Below are 13876 nucleotides of genomic sequence, written 5' to 3'. Positions count from 1 at the left end.
ATGCACTGCCTGGGAGAAGGGGAACCCCGAACGAAGTCAAGAATGAGGAAGGGAGCCGGGTAGAAACCCGCAGCGGCCTTCCCTGGGCTTCTGTGGAACATCTGGCTGAGTGAGCCCACGCTCTTTCCACTCCATCGCCCACCGTGCCAGGGACGAGACCAGAAGCGTGGACCCAGGCCTCCTGGAGCTGTGCACGCCCGCGCTGCTGCGGGGCTGATGGGCTGAGTCACGCTTGGCAGTGCGCCATCTCGTGGGTGCAGCCTTCTTAGGCCTCCTCCGGAGGGTCTCCCAGCCCCTGTCACCCTTCCTCTGGCCCCCTCCAGGGAGTGAGGCCGGATTCGGTCAGAGCCAGAGACCTGACTTCAACCAGCAGTTCAAGAAGCAGGACCTTTTCGTAGATTTTGCCACGAAAGAGTGAATTTAAAAACCTATCTGTGACGTGATGTCCTTTATGTGAAATCTCCAGAATAGGCAAATCTGTAGAGGCAGAAAGTTCACTGTCCTTCTGCCAGGAGTGGGTAGAGGTGGAATGGGAAGTAACTGCTGACGGGTATGGGGTTTCTTTTGGGGGCGATGAAAATATTCCAAAATCGATTGTGATGATGGTTGCATGACTCTGCGAATTATATTAAAACCATTGAACTGTATACTTTAAATTGGTAAATTGTCTGTGAATTATATCGTGACAAAGCTGTGACAGAAAAAAAGACATAAAAGCTTGCTCAGCCTCTGTTCTCCGTTTCATTTAAAGTTGAAGTTGATCGCTACTGTTTTCCCCGATGATAAAAATGGTCTGTCGTTTACACCATGTTTTCTTTTTCCTCCTTCCCTGTCTTTCCTTCCCCCCTTCCTCCCTTCCTTGCTTCCTATCTTCCTTTCTTCCTTTGCATTGTCTTCTTCCTCCTCTGCTCCGCCCACCCCACCAGCCATAGCCAGAACCCGCTGGGGCCTCTCTTCCCAGCCAGTTCTCCAGGGCCTCCAAGGCTGTGGTCCATCCCACAGCAGCCAACAGAGTATCAGCCAGGGAGGGTGCATTATGGCCTGAGGACTGTAGGATCCAAGTTTAGAGCCTTTCTTTTTCATCTTCTTCTCTTCCTTCCTCCCTCCCTTCCTCCCTCTCTTTCCTCTCTCTGTCTCTCTTCCTCCCCCCACCCCATTTCCTTTGGATATGCACCTCCCTTCCTTTAGCCTGTACAGATCCTGTGGACCTGACACAACCCCTGTTCGCATACGGGCCCATGAGCAATACCCAGCCAGTCGAGTGCCCTAGCCTCCGGCCACAGAGGATGCGCACACAGTCAGTCAAGCCCGAGACTTTGATTAGAGCTACCTGACAGAAAAAGAGGGGTTTTTCTTCTGCAAGGATTGCTGAACCGTGGCTGGCCATGATCCTGAAGGCTAGTGGCCCCTTTGGGGCAAAATAGACCTGAAATAGACTCCTCCCCACTCTAGGAAAGCAGAGCTGAGAGGCGGAGGGCGACTCCTCCCAGACCACGTCCTCGGAGCCCCAGAATCTAGCCAGTACATCCGTCCCTGGGCTTTTCCGTTTTGTCAGCCCATAAATTCCACCCATCTTTTTTTCTTAGGCCAGTATTTGTTGGATTTTCTGTCTCACAAAATAAGCTGAGGTGTGGCTTCTGCAAACTTGGGCCCTCCAGGCTTGCAGGGTCCTGTCGACTCCTTTCCATGACAATCCCAGAACCACGAGGGGCACCAGCCCCCTTCAGCTCCTATCTCTTGTTTCAGAAGGAGCCGAGAAACTGCTTCCACAGAGCGACCAGGCTGACGCTGGAATGTCCCGACCCAGCACATGAAGTCCTTTGTAAGGGCATCTGGGGACCGCCCAACGGCCTTTCCACGTCCCACAGGGAACGGCCTGCTGTGGCAGGTCTGCTCGTCCGCACGCATCTGTGCAGCTGGACGGGGCTATGTCCTGGGAGCTGTGGCCTTTGCTTCTGGCACGGGGTTCTCTCTTTTCTTTCTTTCCGTTTGGCTATGGATTGTAAACCGTTTGAGTCATACTCATCTGCTCATTCAGGATTTTGCGTGTTTGTAGCAGGGGGAAGGCGGCCTACTTCAGCTCAGGCGGCCATGCTGCCCGAGAGAGAAGTTGCTGATGCTCTTCCTGCTGTCTCCCTGGCTCCTAGGAAACACGATGGCGATGTCACCCGGGGATGGGGATTCTCCTGTCACCGCTGTGGCACCGAGGCTTTGAGGAGCCAATGGACTTTCTATTAGATGCTTTTGTCTCCAAAGCAGGTAGCTAAGGCCGAATGAGACACTGACATTACCCCTCAGACTAGTTCCTTGTGGTTCTTTGTCATTCTGGAAAAGGAGGGTGGGGGAGGTGGGAAGCCTGGGTATCTAAAAGAAGTTTGGTTCACATCTGGCCCCAGGTGAGGCTTAGGAAAACGAAGACAGTCTCAAAGCAAGAGGCTTCAGGGAATCCCTGGCACGGTTTAGCTGGCGCTGACTGGTTGGCAGCTGGACTCTGAGAGGAAATGAGAGTGCTCTGGGAAAGCCTCGGTGGGAGGGTGCTCGTTTCGGCGGTCATTCATTCATTCAACAACCATTTACTGAACCAGGCACTGTGCTGGCCGCAGGGTCTTCTGTTTTCCCCCAGGTCTTTTCCGGGAAGAGTGGGATGGGAGGGGGGGCTGCTTTGCGTACAACCCTGTCATGCCTGCGTGGGCAACTTTCTGAGAGGTTTCCAATCTGGTGGGCATCCTGAATTTGGTGACACCAAGTGGGGAAAGAAGGAAGTGGACTCGGCCTACAGTGAGTCAGCTGCGTCCAGGCTTAGCATCCTGCCCAGGTGTCACCTGCCACACCTTGGACACAAAAGGCTATGAAGCAGAAAGATTCAAATCCTCCTTAGGAGAGCCCTGACTCTGGAGGAACTTCATTTTCGAAAGAAGTCTTGGTGACACTGGCCAACCCTTCTAGGGTTACAGGCAGTACCGTCCGTAAGAAGCAGAGACGGGTTCCTGGAAAGAGGCCGGAGGACTGGGGTTGCCCCAGCAGTGCTGTCCCCTGGTCACAGGTCTCCCGTGGTCGGGCTGACACACAGTGTCTTCTAAGGCTTCCCATTCGACCAGAGCTGGTGGACTGAGAAAGGTGAGTTTAGGCCACATGAGTATTTCCCTAGAGTTTAGGAGGAACCCCAGTCCCCCACTTCGACGACTCCTATAGAAATCTTTCTGCTGTTTCCTTTGTTGCTTTTTATTTCGTTTTCATCACATATTCAGTGAATGGGTATTTACTGAGCATCTATAAAGCATTTTGTTTCATCACGTCGAGGGACTTAATTATTGTGTTGAGTCTCAGACACAGACCGCCTCTGCCTTCAGGAATGAGATGAAAACGAATGAGTCAGGTACCTGCTCTTCATCTCTCTGCCAGACTGTCCTCTCCCTCTTTGAAAGCCATCTTCTTCCAGGAAGCCTTCCTTGATTGGACCTGCCCCTCTGTAACCATTTGGCAAATACTGCTGTGCACCTGCTGTCCATCAGCCCCAGTGCCAGGGCTTGGGGGGTCAAGATAGGAGATTAGAGGGGAGTAAGTCCTGGAGGAACCGCTGGTACTGAGTGTGATCATGGCAGCAGCAGCGTTAGCCTATGTACGTGGGGGTTTCCAGTATGTTCCTGCAGTAGGATCAGTGTGGCATTTTATTCTTGCTTCCTATTCTTGAGTATACTTATTGAGATTGTAAGTCACCTGATGGAACGTGTCGGCCTGTCAAAAAGTATTTGTTATGTTCTTATCCTATGTTCATTCAACAAATATGTCTTTCATGCATTCTTCAGCTGTGTTTCCTGTGCTAGAAATCGGAACCTTGTCCACTGTTGGTGGGATCGTAAAATGGTGCAACCTCTGTGGAAAACAGTATGGTAGTTCTTCAGAAATTAAAACTAGAACTACCGTATGATCCAACAATCCCACCTCTAGGTATATATCCCAAAGGACAGAAAGCAGGATCTCAAAGCGCTATTCGTACATCCATGCTCGTGGCAGCATTTTTTCACAATAGCAAGAGGCGGAGAACCCAAATGTCCATCGATAGATGAATGGAGAAAGAAAATGTGGTCTGGCCACACAATGGAATATTATCCAGCCGTAAAAAGGAAGGAAATTCAGACACGTGCTACAATGTGGGTGAACCTTGAGGACATTAGGCTAAGTGTGCTAAGCCAGTCACAAAAGGACAAATACTGTATGATTCCACTTGCATGAGGTACCTAAAGTGTCGTCAGATTCATAGCAATAGAAAGTAGAATGGTGGTTGCCGAGGGCAGGGGGAGAGGGACATGGGGACCCGTTGGTTAATGGGTACAGAGTTTCAGTTTTGCAGGATGAAAAAGTTCCAGAGATCTGTCGTACAGCACGTGACTATACTTACCACTACTGAGCTGGACACTTAAAAATGGTTAAGATGGTAAATTCTATGTTATGTGTTGTTTTTTTTTTAACCACAGTTAAAACTTTTAAAAATATATGTATCTAGTCCTTTAGTGCAGACGTATTCTAAATGTTGAGAAATTTTTGGTGAACAAGCCAGACAAGGTCCCTAAACCTCATGGACGGTCCCCTACGGTCAACACCTACTACGTGCTAACTGTCTCACCTGTGTGAGTGAGGAAGGGGAAACATGAAACAACTTGGCCAGATATTTGGCCGGATCCCCAGACTGAAAACCATATCCAGGGGTGGAAGGGCTGAGAACCTGGAGCAGGAGACCAGCCCGGCTGGGGTGACAATAATTCAAAGCCTGGCTCAGGGGGCCTCACAGGGTTTCCACAGAGTGTCCGGGAGCTCAGTTCAGCCGTCAAACAATTGTGACAATGTAGCAGCGCTGTGCCTTGGCTGTGGCAGAGGGGTCAGCAAACGTTTGCCCCATGAAAACTCTTATGCAGGCTGTGGCTTTGAATCTGCTGTTCTGTGTACCCAGAAGTCCCTCTGCTTGTCTTTTCTGTCTGGTATCACCCCATTCATCCCTCAAACCCTGACGCTGCTACCAGTTCCCCACGAAGCCACCCCGTGTCCCGTCTTCTGAATTCTTTCCGTGCTTTGTCCAAAGTTTGTTTTTGTGGGTACCAGCAGCTATTGATTGACTTTTCTGCCTCACGGTGGAGGAAGGTGCCCAACTCAGAGTGGCACCTAATGGCAACTGTTGAACCATTGTGGGGATGAATGAATGAATGAATGAATGAATGGCAAAATAGGAGATAGAGTCATATATTTACTTCGCAGTTTCGTAATATAATAGGCATTCGTTAGATCTTGTCTGTCTACTGACAAGTGAAGAACTCCATTCCTTTTCTTATCAGAAGTACAAATACGCATGGCTTCCGAGCCTGGATGTCTGAGCAGCAGATGGGTGGGAGACTGTGCGGTGACACTTCATCCGGGGGCAGGTGCGCTTCGAAGGATCCTTTGGGTGGGTCTGAAGATGACTTAGGCTTCTCATTTCTCAGTCTTCTAAGGACCACCCTGAGCTTTCACTAGATGAGATTGGAACATTTCTGAGATATACTTTTTTCCCTTCGATTCCGAGATGCCTGTGATCGCAGTATGCATTCTTGACATTGTCACAGCGTTGGAGGCGAAAACAGAAGGTCTGCCACATTAAATTTCAGTGATAGTAAGACACATTGTGTTTCAGGAATGGTAAAATGTAAAAATATGGCTGTCACTGAACGGAAAGATAATGTGATTACAAAGAGTGTTGTCAAATTGGGTTGCCGGGTGGGTGGTACCTGTTGGACCCACTTCAGGGAGATTGGAGTGAGCTTGAGTGGCGAGGCTGGTCTTGCTAGCTTGTCACAGGTCTTTTTTTAGTTCTAGCATTAGGGGAGAAGTTCATATAGCAGAGACCTCTTTCCTGAGGCTGCCGCTGCTCTGAAAGTCTAATAGGATTTAAAGGAAAGGAGAGCCTTCTAGAGTCAGATCTAGGTTTCACTTACTAGCTCATCCTGTACAGCCTCACTTTTCCTCTCTGTAAAATGGGACAATAATAATACCTGTCTCCTAGGGTTGTTAGAGGGGTTAAAGAAATTATCGCTGTGTAGTGTCTGGTACACACAGGGAACATGCTACGTATGCTAGCTATATTTATCTTTTTCAATTATTATTTATTCTACCAGAGCCGTTGTCTCCTCTGAAAAATGGGGTTCATAATGACAGTTTTGCTTCCTACTACTTGGGGCTGGGTGAAGAGTCAGTGCAGTTGAAGATGGCAGAGTGGCTGGTGACCACACAGGGCTTGTGTCTGCCCAGTGGACACTCAGCAATGGTGGCTTCCTGCAGTGGGGTGAACACGTTTCCGTGCAAAGCCCTTTCCATCCTGGTTTCTTTTGCCTCGGGCAGGGTGGAGGATGGGACACTGAGGTGCTGCTCCTGAAGGTGACTTTCAGGCATCAGGCGTATCCCCAGGGCAGTGGCCAGGGGACAAAATCATGATGCCCAGCTACAGGAACCACATCCCTGATGCTGGCTTTGCTGAGAAGCTGCCGAGTCGGGACCTTGGGCTGCTGATGTCCTCTCTAGTTGTGTGTCGTCACAGTGGTGGCAGTTGTCTACCATACCTCTGCTTTGTGCTAGCACTTCTCAAATCCTTATCCGGCGGTCCCTGGCACTTCCAGCCTGTCCCTTGGTGGCCGAGAGCCGGCCCTTGGGTGAAAAGTCTCCGGTGTTACTTTAGTAGTATGTACTTGGCCTTCGGTGGACTTGTGAGCATCAAGGCCATGTGCGTAAGCACCGTCACAGCCTGCCGCCTTCCCCGTTGTTCTAGAAAACACAAGCTCAGAGAAGCGAAGTGCATTGCCCGAGATCACACAGCAGTGGGGTGGGAGAGCTGGCGTGTGGACGAAGCCCTCCTGCTCCGAAGGCTCGCCTCTTTCCATTGCTTGGGAAATTGTCCCAGCACCAGGCTGCCCGCTGCCCCCTTCTCCGTGGAGGGCACAGTGGGCAGCCACACAGGTGGCTCTGCGCTCAGCGGGCTCACTGGGAGTAAACACGCCATTGCTTGAAAGGACCTCGGTCACGCTGTTAAAGCGGTCGGCAGCACAGCAGACCCTAGGCACCCGCAGATTCCACATCCCACACGTGCACTCCTTCCCAGGGGACCCGGAAGGAAACGTGTAATTTTGTGGTGACGCAGACTGAGTTAAGCCTGCCTCTGCTGGCTTGAGGAGCAGGTGGGGTGGCTAGTGAGTGAGCCTCTCCGGCCTCCGGCGCAGGGCTCTGAAGGTTACTTGGTTGTTGTCTTCTTGGGTCACAGATTCACTTATTTTAAGATTCATAAAATCCTCAGGATGCAACTTTTTAAAATGCTTTGGATTTACTCCCCTGTGGCGTGGAGGTTCCTGTGGCATCTGGCATGTTGCCTCTTTCTCATTTCTCATTTCTCAAATAACCCGTGAGGTTATTTGATTAAGGTCTGATTCTCTGAAACAAGGGCTCTAAGCAGAGCCCATGTCTGCTTTGCTAATCATCATTATATCCTTGACATTTAACTTAACAAAGATTTTTCAGTAAATGAATGGATGAATGGATGCGTTTCCCCAACAGAAGCTTCTCAGTACGGAATGCTCTAGCTGATGGGAAGTAGCATACAGTCGGCACTTAGTAAATGTTTGAGGTGGGTCCTGTGACATCACATTCACACCCAGATTAGATCACTTAGGAGAGAGAATGCATCCTGCCTGTTATTTCTAAACCTGCCCCCGCCGCCCCCACCGGACTGTCAGCTCAGCCTTCTCGACTTCACCTCCTCACTGCTGGGCCTGTGCGTAGCACCCCGGGAACTGGGTCACAGCCATCGTGAATTATTCATCCAACAAGACCGAGGCTCTGATGTTTCTGATTGTGGGTTCTTCACGATGACCTCTTCTTTGCAGAGGGGACACCTAAGCCATCTTTTATTGTTATTTTAACCAGTGAGTGAGGCAGGGGGACAGAGGCATAGGCATTATTAGGCAGACCACCTCAGTCTTTCTTGGCTTTCTCGAGGTGGGCCTCTGTAGGGTCTCGTCTGCTCCCTTCTGTATCACACCTTAATTGGGTCATCCTTGGGTGGGTAGAGTCAGTAGCAGCTGCCTATCCCAAACACTTGCTGATGGGCAGGGGCTAGAAGAATTAGGAGACATGGCAAGAGTCCAGAGTTACCTGGCCAGAGGCCACAGGTGCATAACTGGGGGCTCCTCGGGGCAGGTAAGGATGAGGACTCATTGCTTGCAAGTGGATATGGAAACTGAGAGACCTAGTAATTGGTACGAAATCACCATGACCAGCTCAGACCGTGTCAGGACTCACCATTCAAGAATTATCTAAGGAGAGGTTTGGCTTACTTGTTTGACACAATCGGAAAGTAACACAGAACAGGATGTATTCCACCCTACTCCATGCTGCCTTGCTTAGCATAGTCAGTAAATCCCTGAACTGTGAAGTCAAGCCATTCCAAGCTTGAATCCTGAATCTGCCGCCACCAACTAGCTGTGTGTCTTGGAAATGCTGCATCACTTGATAAGTGAGCCTCAGCTTACTTATCTGTAAGATTCAGACAATCAAAGTTTCTTACAGGGTTATGGCGAGGATTGAATGAGCTGGTGGATGTGCCTAGAAAGGGTCTGGCACATAAGAAGTGCTCAGTAAGGGGTCGCTAGTGTTATTTTTGTTATTATTACTATTAGTAGTACTGTAGGAGTTCAGAGATGGATAGATGGTTGGGCTGGGAAGGTTGGAGGAAACTTCCTGGAAGAGGGGAAATTTCAAGTAGGACTCGACAAGTTGGGCTTCTAATAGAGAAAAGGAAGATGGGCATAAATATATGTTGAGTTATCTTCCTTAGGTTCTGATTTTCTAAGCACAGCTTCCATAGAACAGGAGAGAATCGCATCAGTAAATAGGAAGAGTGTTTGCTGTGATGTTATGGGGAAAAAGAAATTGTCCAAGCTGTAGCCAGCTGCAGATGACTCAAGAGTTCATAACATCCTCTATAAAAGGATGCGCATCTCAGCATCTGTGAAGTCACTTCTGTTGAATAAAACTCAACACCTATTTGGGGATTGACAGTAAAGACTGGATTGGAAAAATCGTATACCAAATGATTTATATCTCTTATTCTTGCCTGGCACACAGGAATTACTGTCCTGACTGACATACCGTAAGTCACGAAGTCACAGAAGAGAATTTCAATGGAAAAGCAGAAACGTGGGTGGATAAAAAATGCGATGCTTGATGGGAATGAATTTTGGTTCACTCTCGCAGGCAGACACTCTAAATCTTTCATCGCTGGTGGCAGCGGGAAATGAGAGGTTGTAGAGAAAAGCACAGGGGTTGATCTCACACGTTCGCTCGCTCCTCTGACGTGTTTATGGAGCACTTATTTGTGGACACCGTGTTCCCTACCCATCTCTGTCTGAGACCATCCTCTGGCTGTGCTCGGCCAGTGAGGCATGGGCCTTGGTGCATTAACGCCCCGGTTTCCTAACCCCCAGGGGCACAATACTGAGATGTGTTCTCCACTTGCAGATGGTCCCTGGTGGGATTGCACTCCAGGCTCCTAAGTGGTGACCTACATGACCTCGGAAAGGCTCCCTAACCTCTGAGTTTCAACTTCTCGTGGGATGGTTGTGCAGATCAGATGAGACAATATCACCACGACCATCACTGGTTACCATTTATTCACTGAGTAGTGGGAACCAAGCATTTTGCTCAGAGCTTTAATTACATCACCTTACTAATCCTCACAGTGACTTTATGGGGTAAGTACTTTAATTATCCCAGTTTTAAAGATGAGGGAAAAAAGATAAATCATTCGCCAGAGCCATAATCTGAGTTCTAAACCAGGTGCATTTGTTCTGAAGGCCAACTTCTAATAAGAAGCCAAACGGTTAGAGTACAGGGTCCAGGAAAGCTGCTGTCACTATTCTTAGTAAGTGCCCAGCATATTGCAACTGTTCCACATTCGTTGAATTAAAAAAAAAAAAAAATGAATGAATGACTGTGTGTTCCTCAAGATCGTGAACCATCTTTTGTTCTTGGTTCTGTCTTCAGGCATCTCGAACAGTCCCTGCCACGCGATAGGTACAAAATAAACATTTCTTGAATGAATGGTTGAATGGCTGGATGTGCAATAGAATTTTTTTAGTTCCTGGTAGTTCCCTGGTTTTAAGGAAATCATGTTAATCGAAATGCATTATTTGTTTCACTCTTACAAAAACCGGTCACAGAAAGGAAATAGCCTTAAAATCCTATTTATGTCCAGGTATTGGGATAATAAAAGATTTTAGTTTTCATGCCTTAATATTTTTTCATGACGGACTCGGATTCCTTTCATAACTGGAAAGAAGTTGTCTATTTTTGAAGAAGAATCTGTTTCAAAGCATAAATGGGTCCCGAAGCAGCGTGGGTGAGGTACCGACATACACGTAGATGCTAACCTAATTTGAGTGGGTTCACAGTGGAGGGAGCAGGATGTGTACTGACTTTGCTGTCACGCCTCACACAGCTTTCACACACCATCTCTGGAGGTTCACGCCAGTCTCGTGACGTAGGCCAGGCTAAGATTAGCAGCCTCATTTCACAGACCAAGGGACCTGGGAACCAAAGAAGCTCACCAAGCAGGTCGAGGCTCTGCTTAGGGGCAGAGCTGGGTCGAACTCAGGATGTTTGACTTTAAGCCCAGTGGCCTTTCCATTTCAGCCTGGAAGCCTCTGGTGAAGACCCATGAAAGGAAGCAGAACAAGGGTGGAGGTGGGTTGGTGGACCAGGGACTCATGTGACAGCTGTCTCTGAGCATCTGCAAGACCCTTTTATAGAGGGAAAGCCTGGCTTGGAGTTTCTCAATCATCCGACCCGGGTTGGAGTCCCAGTTCTGCTACACACTCTCTCGGACACGTTACAACAATTCTCTGAGACTTGATTTTTCTCGTCTGTTTGAAAGAAATGGTTCAATCGCATATGTGACAAATATTTATTACTATTGTGGTGGGCACCGCATGGTTGGTGCTGGTGAACACCAACAAGCAAATCCAAACACAGTCTTAGTACCCACAAAGCTTACAATGAACTCAAATCAAGTATGTTAATCAACATTTACGTTAATGAATGTGTAATTAAAAACTCAGATAAATACTGTGGTCTAATCTGGAGATTCAGGAAGAATTTCCCTAAGGAAGTAAGATGTGAGGAAGTACGGCATTAACTAGGCAAAGATGGTGAGCGAGGAAGCCGTCCAAGGCAGAGGGAACAGCATGGGCAAAGGGCCTGGGGCAGAAGGACCATGCCAAGTTCCAGGGTTTCAAAGAAGCTCACATGGCTGAGCCTGGGTGGACAAAAAGAGGTCAGAGAGGTGGGCAAGAGTCAGACCATGTTAAATGATTTGGGTTTTTATCCTAAAGCACTAAGAAGCCACCAAAAAACATTAAGCTGGGGATGGAGAAGTAGAGGATGAAACAAACAAGTTTGTGTTTTAAACATCTCATTCTGTATATTAGCCAGTTGTAAGATGTGGACCTAATTTGGATCTAGATTTTTAAAAGCAATATATATACATATATATATATTTTTATGAGACTATTAGAAATTTGAACATTGGGTATATGGTAAATCGAGGAATTCTGTTTTTTGGTATGGTAATGATATTGCTGTTATATTTTTATAAAAGACCTTATCTTAGAGATACATGCTATACTATTTATGACTAAGATGATAAGATGCCTGGAATTTGCTTTGAAATGTTAACATCGGGAGGGGAAGAATTAGGATGTGGATGGGGTAGCATTGATTATGAATTGATGGTGATTGGGGGGGGGTAAAGACATAGGGTTCATGATCCTTTTCTCTACTTTTATGTCTATAAAAATATTTCTCCATAATAAGACATTAAAAAAAAGAGAGAGACAAATTATTCTAGGTTAAGGGTGGGGGACTGGATTTCAGAGGAAGAAAAGGTGACAAGGGGAGACCAGTTTAGAAAGCAGTTGCGGTGGCCCGGGTGACAGTGATGGAAGCTTGGTCCGGGACTGTGTCAGGGGGGATGGAGAGAGATAGGTTGAGAGATCCTCAGGAAGTCGGGTGACATGAAGGAGATGGCGGACCAAGAGTGCCCCTCCGTTCCTGACCCCAGATGGCATTGCCACTCTGGGCTAGGGGTCACTGGGGAAGGACCAGGCATGTCCCTTGGCTCATCTTGTTTTCACAGCCCCACCTCTATTTCTCCTCCATTCCACAAATATTGAAGCTGTTCCCTTATGTAATACCTTTTATTTCAGACTTTCTGCACTCCGTGCACTCAGCAATTAATTAAGCTTTGATATGCATGAATTAATTACAATCCGCTCTCAGGTTCGGGAGGGCTGGCCTGGAAAAATGTATCTTCATCTGTATCTGCCTCTTTTCTGGGGCAGGTTCTCTTTCCCGTGGGCGCACAGCTGTAGGTGTCCGTCCGTCCGTCCGTCTGTCTGTCTGTCTGTCGCACCTGTCAGCACGCTTTAATTTCGTGTTTAGGAGCCAAGGTCTAGGGAAGTTAATGGCTTGTAAATTGCTCTCCAACAGAGAGCTAGAAATAGAATGCCAGAGGATTCCCGAGCCTCGCACAGATTCGGCGGCGAGATAGCAGCCCCGAAGCGGATGGCTGAAGCCGTGGCTTGCGGCCATCACCCTTCACATGCCCGGACAGCCACCCTGCGGAGTAAGAACATTCCTGGCGAGGGAGCTGGCCTCCAAGTGAAGTCACGTGTTGGTCTGGGACAGTGTCTTCTGCTCAGTGCCACTGAATGACTCTTGTCACCTTTCTGCCCCCCATCCAGGTAATTTTCTGATGTGACGGCTGAGACATGAGATCTTCAGCCTCCAGGCTCTCCAGTTTTTCGTCGAGAGATTCACTATGGAATCGGTGAGTGTCTGTAGCCCGTCTTGTCCAGATAGCCCAGGTCGAGAAATGTGGAGGGATCCTCGTGGGGGGAGGGGGGCGGGTTAAAATGCACAATTTGACTCAACACAAGCGCTCGAATCCTGACTGTGGGTGTGAGTGAGCACCAGTGGAGAACAGATCACTGGCATTTGTAGAGCTGTGGGCTTTTCAAAGTGTTTCCTATCACATGACCTGTTTCCTTTACACTGAAGGAGGGGTGGCGGGTGGTGGTACCAGAATATAGTCAGAAATAGCAACAACAAGGACATCGCCAACAGTAATAGGTGCTATTTTCACTGAGTGGTTCTTTCTTTAGAAGTATTATTTCCTTCAATCCATCCAACCATCCCACCTGGTAAGAATTACTACATTCATTTTACAGATAAAGAACTTGCCCAGCTGGATTCAAAGCGAATATTTCCCGATTCCAGGTCTCATGGCTATTTCTTTTATGCCATATTGCCTCTTGGTAGAAGCCCGATTTGCCCCGCTTTGCAGCTGGAAATACTGAGGCCTGGTACAGGGGCCTATGAAGGAGTCTAAGCGGTCCGACCTCAGCGGGGGAGGGTTTGTGTTGGTCAGAGGATGGTGCAAAATTAGACTGGACAGGAAGAGCCATGAAAAGTAGGCAGAGGAAACGCATAGCGTTTGAGAATTTTAAGGTCGCCGGGGTGACTGACACAGAGCCGACCTGCTGTGGCTGGCATTTTCCGGAAGTCAGCTGCCTGGCGGAAGTAGTTGGGGTGCTGGAAGGGGGTGGTTGAATCCGGGCTCTACCACCAACTTTCTGTCCGACCTCAGGCAGGTCACTAACCTTCTCTATGTCTTTCCTTTCCTTATCTGTGAAAGGGGGCTGATGTTTGTTTCAGGTTTTTTTGTGCAGATCAGAAATGAAGGTGTACGATAGGGTGTCTTCCGTAGAGTAGGCCATAGAGCATGGTAATTATTCTGAATTTTAGG

General features: G+C 48.3%; 1 protein-coding gene across 2 annotated transcripts in view; it reads left to right on the top strand.

Moving 5' to 3' along the window:
* Nucleotides 1–13876, top strand: part of ASAP1 (ArfGAP with SH3 domain, ankyrin repeat and PH domain 1) — a 294496-nt gene that overhangs the window by 19851 nt on the left and 260769 nt on the right. For both annotated transcript variants that reach the window (XM_039845875.1, XM_039845874.1), the window contains exon 2: nt 12813–12898. In XM_039845875.1, coding sequence (XP_039701809.1) covers nt 12840–12898 — 59 coding nt within the window. In that variant the 5' untranslated portion in view covers nt 12813–12839. The remainder of the gene's footprint in view (nt 1–12812; nt 12899–13876) is intronic.

Source organism: Pteropus medius, unplaced genomic scaffold, assembly GCF_902729225.1.
Source record: "Pteropus medius unplaced genomic scaffold, Ma_sr-lr_union100, whole genome shotgun sequence".
Classification (NCBI taxonomy): domain Eukaryota; kingdom Metazoa; phylum Chordata; class Mammalia; order Chiroptera; family Pteropodidae; genus Pteropus; species Pteropus medius.
This window is presented reverse-complemented; position numbering and strand designations above follow the sequence as displayed.